The 21,635-nt window shown below is 43.8% G+C and overlaps 1 protein-coding gene across 1 annotated transcript in view; it reads right to left on the reverse strand.

Annotated features, from left to right (window-relative positions):
- The window catches only part of TTC7A (tetratricopeptide repeat domain 7A), a 293,419-nt gene that overhangs the window by 231,259 nt on the left and 40,525 nt on the right, over positions 1–21,635 (reverse strand). The window contains exon 6 of the mRNA XM_075863204.1: positions 5,336–5,414. Coding sequence (XP_075719319.1) covers positions 5,336–5,414 — 79 coding nt within the window. The remainder of the gene's footprint in view (positions 1–5,335; positions 5,415–21,635) is intronic.

Raw genomic sequence — 21,635 nt, forward strand, 5'->3', positions numbered from 1 at the left:
TTAGTAAGAAAACTAGAAGTGTAGTCAGCGCAGATCGACATTAAAGGGACGGTCTGGGTCAGAAAATCCTTTTTTCACACTATTAGGGAATTCTGAGTTAATGAAGGGGAATCTCTCATTTAGGACCTTCATCTATTCACGAGTTGATAGAGGGGCTACAAAGAATGTCTTTTTCTCTGGAGGACCCAGTACATCTGTAAATGACATGGATAACCCAATGATTTCAATGGGCATAATTTAATGCTTTATTTTCACCTGTGGGGTCGCTGAAGAGGAATTTGTCGCTTGTTGCCAGGCTCCCACTCAGATTGCAACAGTGGGAAGGTCCAACTAAATTTTACTGATACAGAGCAACAAATCCACTGCATAGATTTAGTTAATGATTCAAATCTGTCTGCCTGTAGCTGCCACTAGAGGTAGCTTACTGCATACTGTTTATACATTGAACTCAATAATAAAACAGTATGAACCAAGCTCCTAGGCGCCCCCTAATGGTGGCTGCCGCCAGTCTAAATTTTATCATTAGTTTCTATATGGGGGATTTAGAGCTCTGTACCAGAGAAATGGAGCTTCAACCGCTGTAAAGATATATTAAGACGTTAATCAGCACAGAATGTTGTGTCCCAATTTCGGGCATTTATGGTGGTGGTGCCATAAATGCCTTCGATGTGTATACTTCCTTAGGGCAATAGACACATTTACATTTGGTATGAAGAGAGGGTCGCAGCCTCTGCTCCACCCTATTGATCGGGCAGGCAAAGGACAATAACTGGGCCAAAAATGCTCCAACTGAAGACGTCTATAGGGGCAGATCTCTGACACACAGCACACAGTCCTACTACTTTTTGGCTGGCTAATAGCACAGTAGTCTGCAATACTGACATAAGAGAATGGTGAACAAAATTTTGCTGTGCACTAGACATGTCGATTCCAGTGGAGGCGAAAAACATTCCTAAAGGGAGCGATTCAGTGGGGAAAAACAATAGTGATAACCTCTTCCCTTCAGTAAATTTTTTTCCTAATGTTCTATTGTCACACATAGTTACATAGTTACATAGTTACATAGTTAGTACGGCTGAAAAAAGACACATGTCCATCAAGTTCAACCAAGGGAAGGGAAAAGGGAAGGAAAAATTTCTACACATAGGAGCTAATATTTTTTTGTTCTAGGAAATTATCTAACCCTTTTTTAAAGCCATCTACTGTCCCTGTTGTGACGGCTCCTGCGGTAGGCTATTCCATAAATTCACCGTTCTTACTGTAAAGAAGCCTTGTCGCCTCTGCAGCTTGAACCTTTTTTTCTCCAGACGGAGGGAGTGCCCCCTTGTTTTTTGAGCGGGTTTTACAAGGAACAGGATATCACCATATTTTTTGTATGTGCCATTAATATATTTATATAAGTTAATCATGTCCCCCCTTAGTCGTCTTTTTTCAAGGCTAAATAGGTTTAATTCTTTCAATCTTTCCTCATAACTTAAATTCTCCATGCCCCTTATTAGCTTCGTTGCTCTTCTTTGTATTTTTTCCAACTCCAGGGCATCCTTTCTATGAACTGGAGCCCAGAACTGAACTGCATATTCTAGATGAGGCCTCACTAATGCTTTGTAAAGTGGCATTATTACATCCCTGTCCCGCGAGTCCATGCCTCTTTTAATACACGACAATATCCTGCTGGCCTTTGAAGCAGCTGATTGACACTGCATGCTGTTATTGAGTTTATGATTTACAAGTACACCCAGATCCTTCTCAACAAGTGAATCCGCCAGTGTAGCGCCCCCTAGGACATATGATGCATGCAGGTTGTTGGTACCCAGATGCATAACTTTACATTTATCTACATTAAACTTCATTTGCCAAGTGGACGCCCAAACACTTAGTTTGTTTAAATCTGCCTGTAATTCATGAACATCTTCCATAGTCTGAACTATATTACATAGCTTGGTGTCATCTGCAAAAATAGAAATAGTGCTATTAATCCCATCCTCTATATCATTAATAAATAAGTTGAATAATAGTGGTCCCAGCACTGAACCCTGGGGTACACCACTTATAACCGGGGACCATTCAGAGTAGGAGTCATTGACCACAACTCTCTGGATACGGTCCTTGAGCCAATTCTCAATCCAATTACAAACTATATTTTCTAAACCTATAGTCCTTAATTTACCCATTAGGCGTCTATGGGGGACAGTGTCAAATGCCTTTGCAAAGTCCAAAAACACTAAATCCACAGCGGCCCCTCTGTCTAGACTTCTGCTCACCTCTTCATAAAAACAGATTAGGTTAGTTTGACAACTTCTGTCCTTAGTAAAACCGTGCTGGCTGTCACTTATAATGCTATTTATTGTCACATAATCCTGTATATAGTCCCTCAATAGCCCCTCAAACATTTTCCCCACGATGGATGTTAAGCTTACTGGTCTATAATTACCCGGGGAAGACCTAGAGCCCTTTTTGAAAATAGGCACCACATTTGCCCTGCGCCAGTCCCTTGGCACTATACCAGTCACTAGAGATTCTCTGAATATTATGAAAAGGGGGACAGAAATAACTGAACTAAGCTCTTTAAGAATTCTAGGGTGTAACCCATCTGGTCCTGGGGCCTTGTGCACATTTATTTTATTTAATTTAGCTTGGACCATCTCTACATTCATCCAATTCAGTATATCAACTGATATATTAACAGCACTGGCACCGGCTACATCAGCTGCTCCTTCTTCTGTTGTATATACAGAGCTAAAGAACCCATTTAGTAACTCTGCCTTCTCTTGATCCCCTGTGATCAACTCCCCATTACCATTATCTAGGGGTCCTACATGTTCAGACCTTGGCTTTTTTGCATTTATATGCTTGAAGAATTTTTTAGGATTTGTTTTACTATCCTTGGCCACCTGCCTTTCATTTTGTATTTTTGCTAATTTTATTACATTTTTACAGATTTTATTAAGCTCTTTATATTTTACAAAGGCTACAGCTGTACCCTCAGATTTGTATTTTTTAAATGCCCTTTTTTTGTCATGTATTGCCCCTTTCACAGAAGGTGTAAGCTATGTTAGGGTATGTTCACAGGCAAACTCAAAAACGTCTGAAAATACGGAGCTATTTTACACCCCGAAAAACAGCCGAAAATAGGCCGTGTGAGCATACCCTCAGTGTTATTGACAAAAGGTTAGATTTTAACCCCTTAATGACCGCGCCTGAAAAGGCCTTAATGACCAGCTACATTTTTCTGTTTTAACCTCTCTGCCTTTCAGCAGCCATAACTTTTTTATTTTTCCATTGACATGGGCGTATGAGGCGTTATTTTATGCGGGAGAAATTGTATTATTTTTTTTCGCAGTTTGGGGGTAGGAAAAAATATTTTTACGTCATGAAGATAGGAAAAAGCGATTCTTGGCATAGTTTTTCTTGTTTATTTTTATCTCATTTACGTTTCAAGCTAAACAACCTATTTGAATAATTCTTCAGGTTATTACGGTCGTTTAGATACCTAATATGTTTAGGATTTTTGTTTTTATTTAATGCAGGGGCAATAAAATATATTTTATGCAAAATAAGACTTTTTTTGGGACATTTTTTTTTATTCATTCGTTTTTTTTAATCCCATTATTGGATAACTCTATTTTTTACTTATAATGTATTAGAATACTCTTGTAATACATTATTCTATGTCACTATGACACAGGTTGCTGTTAGGGCAGTACATAGTGTGCCCTAACAGCAGGCAAACTGAGCAGACAGTCCTGGGGTCCTTCCTAGGTCCCCAGGACTGACTGCAGTGGGATTCCCCGGTCTTTGATCACATCACCGTGTTCCCGATGACGCAATCAAATAGGGACTGCGGCGATCAAAGGGTTAAACAGCTGGGGTCCGAATGTTTTCCGACCCCAGCTATATTTAGCAGGCTGCTCCAAGATCAGGAGCTGTAAATTACAGCTCCTGCTTAAGAGGATAAGAACTCACAAGAGCGCTCATCAGCCTCTTCTACAGCGACGCCAAAAGACGTCGCTGTAGACGAAGCACCTGCACCGCCTGCTGTCAAAATACAGTGGGCGGTCGTTAAGGAGTTAATCAAATATTGCTACATAACGGGTAGTTTGGAAATAGGGCTTTTTATGCATATTTTTGGAAATTAGATAATATAACTTTTCAAGGGGTTGGGTCATGTTGGCGACATCATTTGTAGCCTCCCTTTTTCCAGATCTGTAAATTTGGATGCTCTACGGATGCACTATGGACCGTATTCTACTGCGAAAATACTACAGCAATAAAAAGAGTTTTTACTTACCCCGGCCGTAGTCAAGTCTCTTCTGAGCGCAGCTCGGCTTCCAGGGATGATGCTGTAGTCCATGTGACCACTGCCTTAAATGGCTGAAGCAGTCACCGGGCCGGGCTGCGCTCAGAACAGAGGATCGCATTGCTAGAACAACAGGAGGGTGGTAAGCAAAATTTTTTTTATTAATTTTAACTAAAAAAAACTTTTTTTTCTCTTTCATTTGCAATTTTTATGGTGGAATTGCAGCGTTTCTGCCGCAAAAGTTGCAACACATGTTTGTTGTGGATTTAACCTCCCCATTGAATTCAATGGGGAAAACCCGCAACAAAAAAACTACCGCAGGACAATTTATGACAATTTTTTGGCAGATTGTTTTCGCAGCCTGTGGATGAAATTTGTTCATAACTCACCCACACTGCTGCTACTGTATTACACTGTGGATTTTCCGCAAAGCAATCCGTTGAGGAAAATCTGTAGTGTTCATAATGTGGTGCCATTTTCCGGACGGCATTCCCTGCGAGTCTATGAGAGTCTATGGAGGGACGCGTGATGCGCGAAAAGAACGGACATGTCCTATTTTCACACGGACCCTTCACACGGTTCGTTGAAACAACAGCTGTATGAACGGCCACATTGAATTACATAGGTCCGTGGGACGGCCGCTGTTTCAACGGCCGTCCCACGGACGTTTAACACGCTCGTGTAAATAAGCCCTTATACACACTGCAGCTACTGAAAAACCTAGATTTTTTTTTTAAAAAAGAGAGCGCTACACGTCAGTCAATCAGTGGTTGTCGCAAGAGAAGGAACTTCCTACAAAAGTGATCAGTCACTGACTGCTTCTGCAGGAAGAGATAAGCAGTGTCTATGTAGCGCCACTTATCTCTGTATAATCGTCAGGTTCTGACATCAGAATGTGATGTTTATACAAATATTATTTACAGACATCAATGGAAAATTTCCATTACTGTCACCACCGGCCCCACTGTTCTCATTATTAATTGCACAATATATAAAACATGCCGAATGGCAGGCAGCCAAACACTTCTGTAATCTCACCATCTTGAAGGCCTGCGTTGCCTTTGTTTCCACGACCCGTAAAACATCTCGGAGCTCTTTGATTCCTTTTAAAATATTTCTGTAAAATAAAAACAACACTGTAGTAATGATGAAAATGTGGTTACAAAGTATCACATACAAGTACTACACACATTACAGGTCACTAAGATAAGACAGGAAGATGGACCGTAAATGATATCAAATTTATCATAATTGGGCATATGGAATTATTTGGCGCATGATTTCACTAGACATTGTACTACATTATTTTGCGCCAAAAAATAGCACAAATATCCATTAATTTGCTGCATTTTATGACTCCTCTTAGCCACGCCACATTTTCAAATCTGTCAAGATGGCTGTTAAAAGTGTCTAAGACATGTAATATATTTGGCGCACACCATGTAATCTGCCTCAGAATTGCTTCAGGAATTTTGAGGCAGATTTTGACCTCCCAGCGTTTTTCGCCTACGGCCATTGAAGCTAATGCAAGGACCGCAGGTAAAAACGAGCGCCGCAGGTCAGAGGCGGAACCATGGCAAGAAAGGACATGCCGTTTTTTTTCCCCACGAATGGCTAGAAGCCGCCTGGGGAAAAAAAAATGCATCGGCCTCCATTTAAATAAATGGGGATGATTTCGGCCTTTTTTTGGTGCTGATTCGGACACGGTCTCTGCATCAAAATCAGCGCCAAAAAACTCAGGGCCTGAGACGAATTTTTGATTTGCCAGCGTTGTTTGACGCTTTTTTTCCGTGTTTTTTTGCAACATTTTTTGCCAAAGGCTATCGAATCTAATGCAAAAAACCACGGAAAAAAAACGTCCCAAAAAAAGGCTCCAAAGCAGTCCTGCAGGTTTTTTTCTGCCTCCCATTGCTTCTCCATGAAAGGTCAGAGGTGGAAAACGATCGAAGAAAGAAAATGGCGCTTTTTTGTTTTTCCCAGAGCAGCCAGAAGCCGCCCAGGAAAAACGCCTCTGCCTTCCGTTGAAATCAAATGTTTGGCGATTTAGGCAGTTTTTTTGCACTGATTCCGACGTGGTTTATACGTAAAAATCACCGCCAAAAACCTCCCGCAACAATGTACTGTATAGTAAACATCCTAAACTGTTATATCCAAAAACATATATAAACTTAATAACCCATTTATAAAAGAGTATACGTGCAGCATACGATACGGAAACAGGAATGGACATCCAGCTGACTTCTGCACTCGCCGTCAGATATTTCTCAGTATACAGAAGCAATGCTGGATATTTTTAGATATAATTCGAGTTAGTTGGGGAAAGTTTTTTCTTTTTTGTGCATGATGTGCATTATGTCTCATGCTGTTCCCACTGGAAAAACCATTCTAAAGTCACGACCAAACTGACGTCACTAGTGATTGTCTGTCCCGTTAACTAGTCCAGCATGAAAATCATCGCCCATTTCAGAAAGCTCTAAAAGGGGAGAACGGCGCAACTGGCACGGGAATGCTGAACATTTAAATGGGTTTTCTGGGACCTTAATATTGAGAGCGTCTCCTTGATTGGTGGTGGTCTAACCCCCTATTTGCAGAATAAAGGGGCTTGCAGGAGTGCCATTCCCACTTCGTCGTGTACACAGGCACATGGCCATACCTAGAGCTGTGCCTGTGCCTGGTACTGTGACTCATTTTCATTCACATCGATGGGACTGATATGCAGTACCAGGCACAGTCAGCCGACCAGACGAGATGTTGTGCCAGTATAATCAGGAGCGCCACTGCCCCTTTATTCTGCAGATTGATAGGGGTCGATCAAAGACTGATCAGTAGGATAGGACAGCCATGCAAAAGTCCTGGAAAACCCCTTTAAACAGTGAGTATGTATCCTGTTGTATACAGTAGATTAATATGATGATCATAGATAAGAGCCGCTACCGTACCTTGATAATCCGTAAGAAAAAAAATGGTGGCAAGCTCCATTGCAAACTGCATTATGCAGGTATTGTCCCAGGTAACATTGCTCAGAGAGGCGCAATATGGCGGCACACGTCGTGCTTACTGGTACATAATACGGACCAATAATGGCTCCGTGTGCTGACGTAAACGCCATCAAAATTGTCCATAGGCCTAAAGGCCGTAAATACAGTGGAGGAAAAACATCACCTACAAAATATCAATTCTTATCCTGCTGTAGGAAAGCGTGTCCGCCTCTTAATGTGTACACAGCCGAATATTAACAGAAGGGCGAAGGCCTTACTGCAGGAAATTGGTTTGCAATGAATATTTCAAAGAGACTTTTGCTTTTAGCTGCTTTCAATTATTAAACGGGTACAGTTAACACTCATTACAAGACTGACGTTACAATATAAACAGACGGTAAAATGGTCGGGACTGCTGTGAAGTATCTGGGGGAAGGGACTCAAGCCTCGTAGCACCCGGATGAAAACGACAGAGGTTTTCTTCCTATGTATAAATTTAATAATTACTTTTGTGTTGACTAAACTGCACATCCCAACTTTAGGGACATCACATATAGGGCCCCTGCAGATGTAGCGCATTTGTTGCAGATTTTCTGTCCGGAATTGCAGGCGGAAAATCTGTAGCGGAAGACAAGTTGCAGGCAAGTGGATGAGATTTATAGAATCTGATCTACATGATGCGAATCTTCAAATCCGCATCATGCTCATTCTGTTCTACATGTTCACTGCGGGTTTCAATCTAGAAAGGGTGTGACGTGCGAACTTTGCTGCAGAAAATCTGCTACGCGTGTGGCTACTCTAAGGGCTTATCCACACGCTGCGTAAAATTTCCGACCAGAAATTGACCTGCGGCGCGTATTTTTTGTACTGTAGCATGTCGATTCCTGCTGCGGAAAGTGGACTGAATTGCTGCGTTTTTCTGAGGAAATGTCACCATCTCCCAACATTGAGAAAAACGCAGTGAAAAACGCAGGAAAGTCTGCAGCAATTCTGTTACAAGCTCTTAAGATGCATCCAGACGTGGTACACTATTTGCTTTGCAATATTTTGCTGCGGGTTTGCTGCAAGTGCATATGAAGTCCATGGTGAATATCCGCTTCTTTTCTGAACAAGAATGATTTAAAAATCTGCAGCATGCTCTGCTTTCAGTGCGGATATTTTCTGCTACATGTGGATGAGGTTTTATAAACCCCATCCACTTGTCTTGTACTGATAATTGCTGCGGATTTGCAAATCCAAAGCAAGTCCACCGCGTCTGGATGCATCCATACTGTTTTAGGTGCATTTAAAGCTGGATATAGTGTGTGAATTAGGACTTAAGTATTTATTTATTTTTTAAAATGAACGCCATGTGGCATTTTTTAGTCAATTTTTCAGCATCAAAATCAACAAAAACCCATGGGCAAGAATGGCACTGTTTCTGGGGGGGGGGGGGGGAGCCTTTTTTCTAAGCCCACACATTGGCTCTAAAATATTTGTGGGAATTTATTAACCTTGCTACACCGGTTTAAAGTAGAAAAGTCACAAAAGGGCAAAAAGTCACAATCTGCAGGATAAACTGTGACTTTTGGCATTTTAATCTGACCCTCGGAACTTTTAAGAATAGGTGTGTGGTCTAACAAAGTGGACGGAGCCATCTGTGGCCCAACAGATTTACTATAATTTACGCTAGAAAGTGTCAGAAATTGTAGTTGAAATCTACGCCATCTCCTAGCTGGCATAGATTTACCTCTGTGGGGCGTAACAATGTAAAGGCCCATGCCGGATCCTTTTTTACTTGTCCCCCTCCCATCAGACGACACTCCTTTCCCTTAGACTATCCAAACAGTTTGCGGCTCTTACAAGATACTGACGCCAAGCAGTGACGGAGCGCTCAGGACATTGAATGCTGCGTTGCATATAAGGCCCTGATGCAGCTTGGCGTCAGTACCTTGTAAGAGCGGCGGATTGCTTTGAGAGTCTAAGGGGAGAAGCGGAGCGGTGAAGAATTTTATGTGGATTGAGCCCGCCTGGTTCACACTCCCTGTGACCGCGATTCGTATTGGAATAATTGTGACGCATGGCAAGCCGGAAAATGCAACACATTTATTAAGAGGCTGAAACCAGACAAAAAAAAAGGCGAGGATGTTCATATTCCCTATTAGCAGCTCCTGCTGTGGTGGACCCGGCGCTATTTCCATACAATACTACATTTTCACCTGCAATGTCACTACAAAGGAAATGATGATAAAAGCTGATGGTGGAGTTCAAGCAGCCGCACCATTCTGATCCGTTCACAGTTCGGCGGAGGAGTTGCAATTAAAAATGGGGTTGTCCAGATAGAAAACCCCTTTATCATTATTAAACAAGCATGACAGGGTAATAACAGAACGAGTTCACAAAAAGAATGATCATTTTATGTATCAGGAAGCAAATGGTGAACATCACGTCAGTTATATATTTCATCAGGTTATATTTCATTCATTCATTCAGATATTACAGTACGCAACACTGTTTTACATGAGCAAGGTGCACCCTCTAGTGTTCGATTGGTATTACTGCAAGAGTTCACTGCTGATCTTTCTTACAATTGGTTTGATGAATTATGTGTGATATTTCATGAGTGATGCAAGCAAACTAATGTATTTACCACAGGTACTCAATTAGCTTTAGTAAAGATTTACGTGCAGTCATGTGAAGGTCCGAGATGAACGACACCAGTTAAGATATCATCTTGTTAATGTTGCACAAACTTTGTAGAACTATTTACATTAAGATTTACTATCAGTTTTTAGTGGAAAAACCAGATCAGACCCCTAAATTAATTCAGACCCCCGATCAGACCCCTAAACTCATTCAGGCCACAGACCAAACAACTTAACTCATTCAGACCCCAGATCAGACCTCTAAACAAAATCAGACCCCAAACCAGATTAATTCAGACTCGAGCCCTTAAATGAATCAGTCCCCAGACCATTCTCTAAAATTAATTCAAACTCCTTGAAAAAAGACTTGCAAGACTAGACCCCTGAAATTAATTCAGACCCCAGATCAGAACTCGAAAATGAATTCAGACCGACCAGACAAAAGAAAACCCAACAATATATACTTACCAGTTGCCACTCCCGGGTCCTATTCCCTTCCAGGCCCCGCCGCACACAATGTCCTGGACACTGGTCAACATGAGGACTTTGTGCGCCGGGGCCTTGGTGGTAATTCCACTCCTGACGGCAGAACGGCCAGCAAAGATGCATTGGAAAATATACTGCCCCCTCTAATGCCTATATGACGGCAGGTCTGCAGGATCCAGGCAGCTGGCACGCCTGGTCCGGATTTGGACCTCGGTTCGTTACTTGAGGACCGCTGATATATGAATAAATATATTTATAGTATTTAGCAATAAAAAGTGGAATTCTGACTTTTGTGTAGATGTGGAACTATGGCTAAACCAAGATCAGTTAAAGCACTCCGAATTGTGACGACCCCAACTGACAGCTCCTTATATCTCAGCTTTCTGTGCCCACCTGTAAGTACGACATTGGAGACATGGGATATTGGCATTAACTGCCGTCACATCCGAATTTACAGGTTTTGAGTTGAGTTTGGCTTTAAATGCCCATTTACATGGCTGGATTTGAGGCCTTTGCCTATTTTTTTGTGAAAAATGTTTTATTTTTTTACAACTTCTGGGATAAAATCAAATTTTTGGAGAGAAGAGAAAACACCTCAGATACAGCACACGAGTCCTAAGAGATACCCCATCTAAAACATTCCCCTAAGGGTATGTTCACACGCTTAACCAAAAACGTCTGAAAATACGGAGCTGTTTTGAAGGGAAAACAGCTCCTGATTTTCAGACGCTTTTTATTCAAAGTCGCATTTTTCGCAGCGTTTTTTACGGCCGTTTTTGGAGCTGTTTTTCTATAGAGTCAATGTAAAACCGCTCCAAAAACAGCTCAAGAAGTGACATTTTCTGAAAACACTACGTGTGCACATACCCTAAAGCTTGCAGCAGGGCATTGCAGCATGAGGAGGCTGTACTGCAGCACAATTCCCTATGGTTCATATAACAGGTCTGTAGACACTCTGTGCTGCTGTGTGGAGCCTCCATGATACGACATGCAGTGAAGCATGCATTTTTTTTCTTACTGATTTTCATCAAATCTGTGAGGAACATTATGCACCGTATTATGCAATCCGTACCACACAGATCCATAATATGTCATGTGCATGAGCCATAACTGCTGCTCAATTTTCACAGTCCCTCTCCATATTTTTACCAGTAAATTCTCTTGTTCCTTTAGATCTCTCTATATGATGAAAAATGTGATCTCTCCAACTCTAGAATAAACCTCCAATAAATGTCCCTGAAGGTTGTCACAACAGCCGCTGACATTAGTTGGTGACAGCAGTTTAGCCAAAGGGATAAAACACTATCGGGAAAAACGTCTCTGTTAAAATCAATGTTATCTGACGCAAGACGCATTCACAGCTATAAAGCAGAGATTTTCAGCTTCCTTCTATCTTAACAAGTCAAATCTGAGAATAGGCAGTGACCCAGGGGGCTTTATCTGTCGTTTTCAGCCGTGGAAACTAACGAAAAAAATATCTCGTGACACCGGCTTTACCATTCATCAATTTCTAAATCATGAATATCCTTCCTTTGGTTCCATTTGATGTTCTCATGGGACACACAGTATATCGGCAGAATAATGCGCTGCGGTACACTGAGAACAACAACGAAAGCCGACGAGGAACAGAAATAAGAATTCCTCCTTAATAATCGCCTGTAGCTTTATTTCTGGGAAAGCTGGGTGACAACCAATGTGGCACGGCTGCTATTACAGCACCCGGCTCTCCCAGGCGAGTCTGCATAGATATGTTGTGAAACACTATACACATATCACTGAATAACTAAATAGAAGTGCCTTTCAGGGCTGTAAGAAAGTTGGGGTGAGAGCAGAAATAGGAGTAGTGTGAGTTTTCAGCCTCCTTTTCCAGATTAGTGCAGTGATATGGTGAGCAGGGCATGTATTACAGCATTACTAGGCAGATTTGCTATACATAAGCCAAAGCGAAAGTCCATATTTATAGTAGCAAAAACGAATATCAGAGAACGCTCTCAATAGCACATATATAACCTATAAAAACTCGAGCTTGAAAATCTCATTAGTATAAGGCCACGTTCAGACGTGGCGGAATTGCTGTTGAATTTCGCTGAGGACAGTCGGCAGTGGAATTCTGCAGCAGCCGTTTTTTGCATTTGTTTCTATACATTTTTAGGAAAGTTAGTTCAGACGTTGCGGAAAATAACTGCGGAATTTAGGCTGCGGTGCAAAATTTCCCCTCCGCAGTATGCAAATTATGTTGCGGAGAAGCAGCGGAATTTCACGGCGGATTTCAGCCTTTGCAATGCAAGAACTGTTATCTGCGGCAAGTCCGCTGTGATATCCGCAACGTCTGAATTACCTGTGAGATATGCAAATGTTGGTGGAGATTCGTAGCATAATTGCCCCGAATCTGCACCAACATTTGCAGCGGAAAAATTCTGCCACGTCTGAACGTGGCCTAAATCTTTATTCAATACATAGCGTTAAAAATACACAAACACATAGCGGATGGATGATCCTAAATATAAAATGGAGCATGCAATAATACATAATAGTAATTAGCGTAAAAATCTGATGCCATATACTGTCCAATTGAGCAGTGTCCCCCAAATTTACCACAACGTATAACGGGGAAGTGGGGTATTATACTCATAATTTATGTCCAGTCACGTGGTAAAGGCTGGTCGCGAATCAGTAGATTGGTAAAACAAATGGCAGCCGCGGCAGGAAACAAAGAAACCAGTCAACAATGTTTACAAGTAACGCACAGAAATCAAAAGTTTACTTCTGAAGCCTTAGCTTAGGACGGCGTGACTGGGGGAAAGAGCGGTGGACCTTACGTAGAGAACCATATCCAATCGGCTGCTAGAAAAAGTTCCCATGTGACTAGCTGGGACGTGTAATGCATCACAGGTGTGTGGTGCATATAACCGCCGGCCCCGCCCACTCCAGCGGCTACGGCTTCGCACCCTGGAGATCGCCTGTGCAAGGACGACACCCCGGAGACACATCTCCCTGGGTGAACATCCTCATCCATGCGCTGTCCCCTTGGTGACAAAGCAGGAGCCGTGAGCGCCACCCCGAGCGGACATGTGCACCTCTGTAATAGGGATGTAATATGATGGTGTGCGGGGAATAAAAGATTTAGGGCATAGATTACTACAGCCACAACTAATAACCTCAAACCATGGAACAATCAGCTTCATTCATGGGGATGACTATTTATGTAGATATCTACATTAAAAATATTAAAATAATACAATACACATAATTGTTATATAAATACGGTAGTACAAGTCAAACGGGAGTAAATGCCCAGGAGGAGGATACCCAGGTAAAGTGAATGAGGGCATTGTAATAACATAGTGTAAAATCAATACATACCAAACATGCATTAATAAATATAAAGTACACTATAAAATCAATATCTCCAAACATAAAACTATTTAAAGTGACCATGCTAAGAAGGTGCTAGTGCTATTTGTAAAACTGAGCCAAGAATGGCTATTGTAATGCCAGTGGCAGGTCCTGTTCCTGACAGTGGTCCCCGCCATCGGGTCTCACACCTTCACCTCCAGCAGACTGGATATAGGCTGGTAGCGGATGACTGGATACCAACCGGAGGGCCCACGTGTGGACTAAGGACGCAAGCAGAGAACACCAGCAGAGGCCGGCGGGCCTGGAGGAGGGACAGGCCGCTGGCCTGTGCTGTTGTCCTCCGCTTGCGTCATTAGTGCACGCATGCACCTTTCCGCTGGTATCCAGTCATCCGCTACCAGCCTGTATCCAGTCTGCTGTTGCTGACTGTTGTTAACCAGTATCCATTCATCCGCTACCAGCCTTAATCTAGTCCACTATTGCTGCTTGTTGTCAGCCAGTATCCAGTCATCTGCTATCCACCAGTGTCTAGTAATCGGCTATCAGCTTCCATCCAGTTGCCTGTTAACAGTCTGGCTCCTACTGTCGGTGTCAAGCCTGAATTTTCCATCCATTAAGGTACCATCTGCCAGTACCTGTTGCTAGTCCGCTCGGCTATCTCAAGAGGAAGCGACCTGGTAGCCTTCCCGTAGCGAAGACCTGAACCCTGTATAGGGGTTGAAGGGTGAAGACTGGGGACGCTACTTAGATAACGCCCTTACAGGTGGCCCTAAGCCAAACTGGTAGAGTAGACCAGTGGGTCCACAACCTGCTGGTCAGAACAGCTATATTATAATTATCAGTCAAAATATTGACATGCGATAGATAGATAGATAGATAGATAGATAGATAGATAGATAGATAGATAGATAGATAGATAGATAGATAGATAGATAGATGTAAACCTTAATTTTAGGATCCAGATTACGTCTACAAATGTACCATTACAGTTTAACATAGAAAGACAATTTTTATCTCAGACACAGGAATAAAATTCGAACACATTTTCTAAACCCTTATGACTCACCCATTCCCTACTTCACGGAATACTTGTAATTCCTCATATCCTGTAAGTGATTCATGGATTAAATGTAATTAAAGAGAACATTTCATATATACTGCAATGTGCCCGCAGTATTCTGCTGAGTGCTTGACTGGGTGTTTGACAAAATGTTAAAACAAAAATAAAAGAAAAATTCCCAATGAACATGTAAGGGTATGTTCACACGGCTTATTTTCGGGCCGTTTTTCGCGCCTCCAAACATCTGCCCATTGATTTCAATGGGAAATACTGTGTTCTGTTTCGACGGTTTTACACGGCTGTTTTTTGGGAAAGCTGGGTGAGAACATTGATCAATATACGGCTTCCATGGTGGTTGTGACCCAGCTTTCCAAAAATACTGAACTTTAAATTTGCCTAGTTATACCAGAGCAGGGAATGTGTCACTAGATTTCTCATTCAGTCTAGCAAATCTGGATGACAACACCTCTAGGCGGCGTAATGGTGAACAGATAAGAAATATTCCTGAAGTGTAACTAAACTTTGAAAAAAACTTTTGACATGTCAGAAGTTTTGATCAGTGGCGGTCCAAGCACTGAGACCCCAACCGATCGCTAGAATAAAGAGTCAGGTGATGTGCCGCTTTGTTTCCGAGTCTGTGAGGCTTTCCAAAGAAAGACGATCAGAAACGAAGCAGCACAGAACTCACCTGAGCACTTCTGCAGCGTTTTAGTGATCGGTGTGGATCTCAGTGCTCGTAGCCCCACCGATCAAAACTTACCCTTCAATGGGGTTATCCGCTTTGGACAATCTCTTTTTGTTACAATGGTGCCTTACAAAGTATCTGCACTTTTTCAAAACATTTGATATGTCATAAAGACATATCAGAAGTTTTGGTCAGTGGGGGTGGGTCTGTGTGCTGGGACACCCACCATAGTCCGTATGTTGTCTGTGGTTTTCACGCACCCATAGACTTCAATGGGCGACTAGGCGCGCAAAAACGCACCAATATAGGACATGCAGTGAGTTTCACGCAACGGACACTCGCTGCGTGAAAACTCGCGCATGTCTGAATAGCTCCATTGAAATGAATGGGTCCGTGTGCTGTCAGTTATTTCAATAGACAGCGCACAGACGAGTATTACGCTCGTCTGATGAGCCCTTATTCTTTAAGAATAAGCTATTCACGGGGACCTCTAGAGATCAGCTGTAATCTGCATTGGAACCTGGTAGGAAGTTTTCAATTCCCCTTTAGCGCCACCAGTGGGAAGACTAAGCATTGCATGATGCCGATTGAAATCCAGAAAACAAGATAACCCCTTTAATTCTGAACATCTTAGGTCATATGCATACAGGCATTTTCTTACTTTGTACGAGCTCTGTTTTAAGACTGTGTTCACATGTGGTGTTATTTTTATTTAACTAAAAAAAGCAACAAAAATTTGCAGCAAAAACTCCACACGTGAAAAAACCCTAAGGCCCTGTTCACACCGAATTTTTTTGCAGGAAAAATTTTGACCAGCCTGCACTCTCTTTGCCGCGTTTTTCGTGGCGTTTTTTGGCCGCGGCCATTGAGCGCCATGGGCAAAAAACGCTGCGAAAACAACTTTCTCTGCCTCCCATTGATGTCGATGGGAGGTCAGAGACAGAAAAGCCAGAAGAAAGGGCGTGGAGCTTTTTCCTGCAAGCGTTTTTTCCGCTCGCGGTTTCCGCGTCAAAAACGCGCCAAAAAACTCAGTGTGAACAGGGCCTAAGAGTACCTGATGTCTATTCAGGCTCTAACAGGAACATAAACTTTGGACAGCTTAACGGTCCTAATGACACATTTTAGTTGGTACTCTATTTCAACAAACTGGGCTGTAGACATGTGCTGCCAGACACTGCGAATTGACAGTACCATAGAGAAATATGGAATACATGGTTTTCCAACAAGAATCGTATGTTGTCTCTTGTGTCATTTTGTGATGTCACGGTTCTTTTACTCGCTAAAGGGTTATGTCCATCTCAGAAATTTATGGCATATCCCTTTGGGACCAACACCTATCTCTAAAGCGGGGCTCCCTGACCCTCCCGTCTGCTGTCGCTGAGCTCTGCCCACTGGTTTTACGAAAACAGCTGAGCACATTTTGCTCCGCTGTTTTTGGAACTCCCGTAGAAGTGAATGGAAGTTGGGGAAATAGCGTAGCACAGGGAGCTACACCGTAGCTCCTGAATTCCAGAAACAGTGTAGATCACTGAGATACGTTGTTTCCGTGACTCCCATTCACTTTTATAGATGTTTTGGAAACTGTAGCAAAACGCACTTGGCTGTTATCGGAAAACTCGGCCAACTCGTATCTCAATGGCCAGAGCCGAATGGAATGAACACTGCGAGCTCAGTGTGAATAGGCCTTTACACAGTCACTTGTTAAAGATGTTGTCCTCTTTGGAAAATCTCTTATTATTAGATGGGTCCCCCGGAGATAAGCTTATCAAAGGGTTACTTGCTGCTGGGACCCCCAGTGATCAGCAGTAATCTGTGGCGGAACCTGGAATCAAGTGTTCAATTGCTCTACAGCGCCATCCCAGGGCAAACAACACATTACACAGTTCTCAAATCAATGGGTTGTCCGTGTGATGCCCGGATGTGACAGTTTCTCCAGAGATAGAACTTGTGGTAGATTTACTATTGCTGTCGTGTCAGACATCTGGCCTAAGTTGCACCTTCGTTTTGCCGCAAATCATTTTAGACAAATTCATTAATGGATTTAAAAAAGAACAGAAGTTTGCGACTCGCCTCACCAGGGGGCGTGGCTTAAGAGGCGCCACAATTTTGGTGTAAAAAATAGGGTCTAAAGTAAGCCAACCAATGGTATGCATTTAGACAGAATGTCTATATGTGTAATGACAGGGATAGGGAAACAGACAAGTGAGCCCTAATCTACCCGCCACTCAGTCCCTGCCTACTTGCAACGACCCGCCCTAGGCGACGGGGTACAACTGGGCGACGGTCCCTACACTCAGTAAGTGCACGACAGACAACAGACAAGGAAACACAGAACAAAGGGAAACGGGGCAGTTGCCCACGGCAACACCGTGAGCAACAAGAGTAGTAAACGAGCCGAGTCAAACCAGGAGAGTACGAGGTGCCAAACGCAGAGCAGGAGAGTAGTGAACAAGCCGAGTCAAACCAGGAGTGTACGAGGTACCAAACGCAGAGCAGAAGAGTAGTCAGTAAGCCAGGGTCAATTCGAAGAAAGGAACAAATAGTTCAAGAAGCTGCAGCAGGGCCAGGAAACCAACAGAGAAGAATCACAAGCAAGGAGGAACAGGAAAGGCAGGTATAAATGGACAGAGGGCGGGAGCTAGCTCCGTCTGGCCAGGCTGTGATAGGCTCTCCCACTCCTAAGCCTGCCATCCTGAGTGGTGGAAGATGGAGTCAGTCTCACAGACATAGAAGCAGGTGCAGACTGATTACCTATGGGCGTGGATACAGAAGCTGTGCCTGGCAGATCCTTAACAGTACCCCCCCTTTTATGAGGGGCCACCGGACCCTTTCTAGATGGACCTGGTTTATTGGGGAAACGAAGGTGGAACCTCCTGACCAATACCCCAGCGTGAACATCCCGGGCGGGTACCCAAGTCCTCTCCTCAGGCCCGTATCCTCTACAATGGACCAGGTACTGGAGGGAGCCTTGGACCATCTTGCTGTCCACAATCTTGGCCACCTCGAATTCTACCCCCTCAGGGGTGAGAACGGGGACAGGAGGTTTCCTCGAGGGAGCCAAGGACGGGGAGCAGCGTTTAAGGAGGGAGGCATGAAACACGTCGTGTATTAGAAAAAATGCCGGCAACTCCAGTCGGAAGGAGACAGGATTGAGGACTTCAATGACCTTATACGGCCCAATAAACCGGGGGGCAAACTTCTTGGACGGGACCTTAAGGCGCAAGTTCCTAGACGATAACCACACCAGATCCCCGACCAAAAACAAGGGGTTAGCAGAACGTCTTCTATCAGCCTGAGTTTTTTGTACGCTCTGGGACGCCTCTAGGTTCTTCTGAACCTGGGCCCAGACTGTGCACAGTTCCCGATGAACGACATCTACCTCGGGATTGTTGGAACTACCAGGTGAAACGGAGGAGAACCGTGGATTAAACCCAAAATTACAGAAAAAGGGGGAGACCCCTGACGAGTTACTGACACGGTTATTAAGGGAAAATTCGGCGAGGGGAATGAATGAGACCCAATCATATTGACAGTCAGAGATAAAACACCTTAAATATTGTTCTAGAGACTGATTAGTCCTCTCGGTTTGGCCATTAGTTTCAGGATGGAAGGCAGAGGAGAAGGACAGATCAATCTCCAACTTTTTACAGAAGAAAACAAAGAAACAAATTGTACCCCTCTGTCCGAAACAATATTGACAGGGAGCCCATGGAGACGCAGGATGTGTTTGACAAACAAGGTAGCTAACGTCTTAGCATTGGGTAGTTTTTTGAGGGGCACAAAGTGGCACATCTTACTGAAGCGGTCTACTACAACCCACACCACCGACTTGCCTTGAGATGGAGGCAAATCGGTGATAAAATCCATGGAGATATGGGTCCAAGGTCTCTGGGGAATGGGCAAAGAACGTAGTAAGCCCGCTGGTCGGGACCTGGGAGTCTTGGACCTAGCACAAACCTCACAAGCGGCGACGTAGGCCTTAACGTCTTTAGGCAAACCAGGCCACCAATAGTTTCTGGCAATGAGGTGCTTGGTACCCAGGATGCCTGGATGACCAGATAGTGCGGAGTCATGATTTTCCCTAAGTACCCTTAGCCGGAATTGCAGGGGAACAAACAGCTTGTTCTCAGGAAGGTTCCCTGGAGCTGAACCTTGATCAGCAGCAATTTCAGAGACTAAATCAGAATCAATAGAGGAAATGATTATACCTGGAGGCAAAATATAAGCAGGATCTTCCTCCGAAGGAGGGCTGGCCATGAAGCTACGCGACAGTGCATCAGCCTTAATATTTTTAGACCCAGCCCTATAGGTAACCAAAAAATGTAATCTGGTAAAAAATAACGCCCATCGAGCTTGTCTCGGGTTTAGCCTCCGGGCCGATTCTAGGAAAACCAGATTCTTGTGGTGCCTAGCCCCCTCCAGGAAGTGGCGCCACTCTTCAAATGCCCATTTAATGGCTAAGAGTTCGCTGTTGCCAATATCATAGTTACTCTCAGTGGGCGAAAACTTCCTGGAGAAGTAGGCACAGGGACGGAGATGGGTGAGGGACCTGGTACCCTGGGACAAGACGGCCCCCACTCCCACCTCGGACGCGTCAACCTCCACGATAAATGGCTCCATTTGGTTGCGCTGAACCAACACCGGGGCCGAGATAAAGCACTTCTTAAGGGCCTCAAAAGCCTGGACAGCCACAGGAGGCCAGTGGAGGAGATCAGCACCCTTGCGAGTGAGGTCCGTAAGAGGCTTAGCGATGACCGAGAAGTTAGCAATAAATCTCCTGTAATAATTAGCGAACCCCAAGAAGCACTGTAACGCCTTCAGGGAGGCAGGTTGGACCCATTCCGCCACAGCCTGGACCTTGGCGGGGTCCATGCGGAATTCACGAGGAGTGAGGATTTGACCCAAAAATGGTATCTCCTGCACCCCAAACACACATTTTTCGGTCTTCGCAAACAGTTTGTTTTCCCGAAGGACCTGGAGCACCTTCCTGACATGCTCAATGTGGGAGGACCAGTCCTTGGAAAAAACAAGTATGTCATCAAGGTACACTACAAGAAATACCCCCAGGTAATCTCTTAAAATCTCATCTATGAAATTCTCGAAGACCGCGGGAGCATTACACAACCCAAAGGGCATGACGAGGTATTCGAAATGACCTTCGGGCGTGTTAAACGCAGTCTTCCACTCATCCCCCTCTTTGATGCGGATAAGGTTATACGCCCCCCGTAGATCAAACTTAGAGAACCATTGGGCCCCCTGAACCTGATTAAAGAGAATAGGAATCAAAGGAAGGGGATACTGGTTCCTTACAGTGACCTTATTCAAGTTACGGTAGTCAATGCATGGCCTAAGACCACCATCCTTCTTCCCTACGAAGAAGAAGCCAGCACCTACCGGAGAAGTAGAGGGGCGAATGTAACCCTTGGCCAGGCATTCCTGGATATACTCTCTCATGGCTTCACTTTCGGGACAAGAGAGATTAAATATCCTTCCCTTAGGGAGCTTAGCTCCTGGTACCAAATCGATAGCGCAATCGTATTCTCTATGAGGAGGTAACACTTCGGAGGCCTCCTTAGAGAAAACATCAGTGAAGTCCTGAACAAACTCAGGTAGCGTGTTCACCTCCTCAGGTGGAGAAATAGAATCAACAGAAAAACATGACGTCAAGCATTCATTACCCCATTTGGTAAGATCCCCAGTATTCCAGTGAAACGTGGGATTATGCAACTGCAACCAGGGAAGGCCTAAAATCAAATCGGACGATAATCCTTGCATCAACAGTACAGAGCACTGCTCCAAATGCATGGAGCCAACAAGGAGTTCAAAAAAAGGGGTATGCTGTGTAAAATAACCATTAGCAAGAGGAGTGGAGTCGATACCCACTACCGGGACAGGTCTAGGCAAATCAATCAAAGGCATAGCTAGAGACATAGCAAATTCCACAGACATGATATTAGCAGACGACCCTGAATCCACGAAGGCACTGCCGGTAGCAGACCTACCACCAAAAGAGACCTGAAAGGGAAGCAAGATTTTATTAGGTTTCATCTTTACGGGAAATACCTGTGCGCCCAAGTGACCTCCCCGATGATCACTTAGGCGCGGAAGTTTTCCGGCTGCTTATTCTTACGCCTAGGACAGGTGTTCA

Source organism: Rhinoderma darwinii, chromosome 4 (assembly GCF_050947455.1).
Source record: "Rhinoderma darwinii isolate aRhiDar2 chromosome 4, aRhiDar2.hap1, whole genome shotgun sequence".
In the NCBI taxonomy this organism is placed as follows: domain Eukaryota; kingdom Metazoa; phylum Chordata; class Amphibia; order Anura; family Rhinodermatidae; genus Rhinoderma; species Rhinoderma darwinii.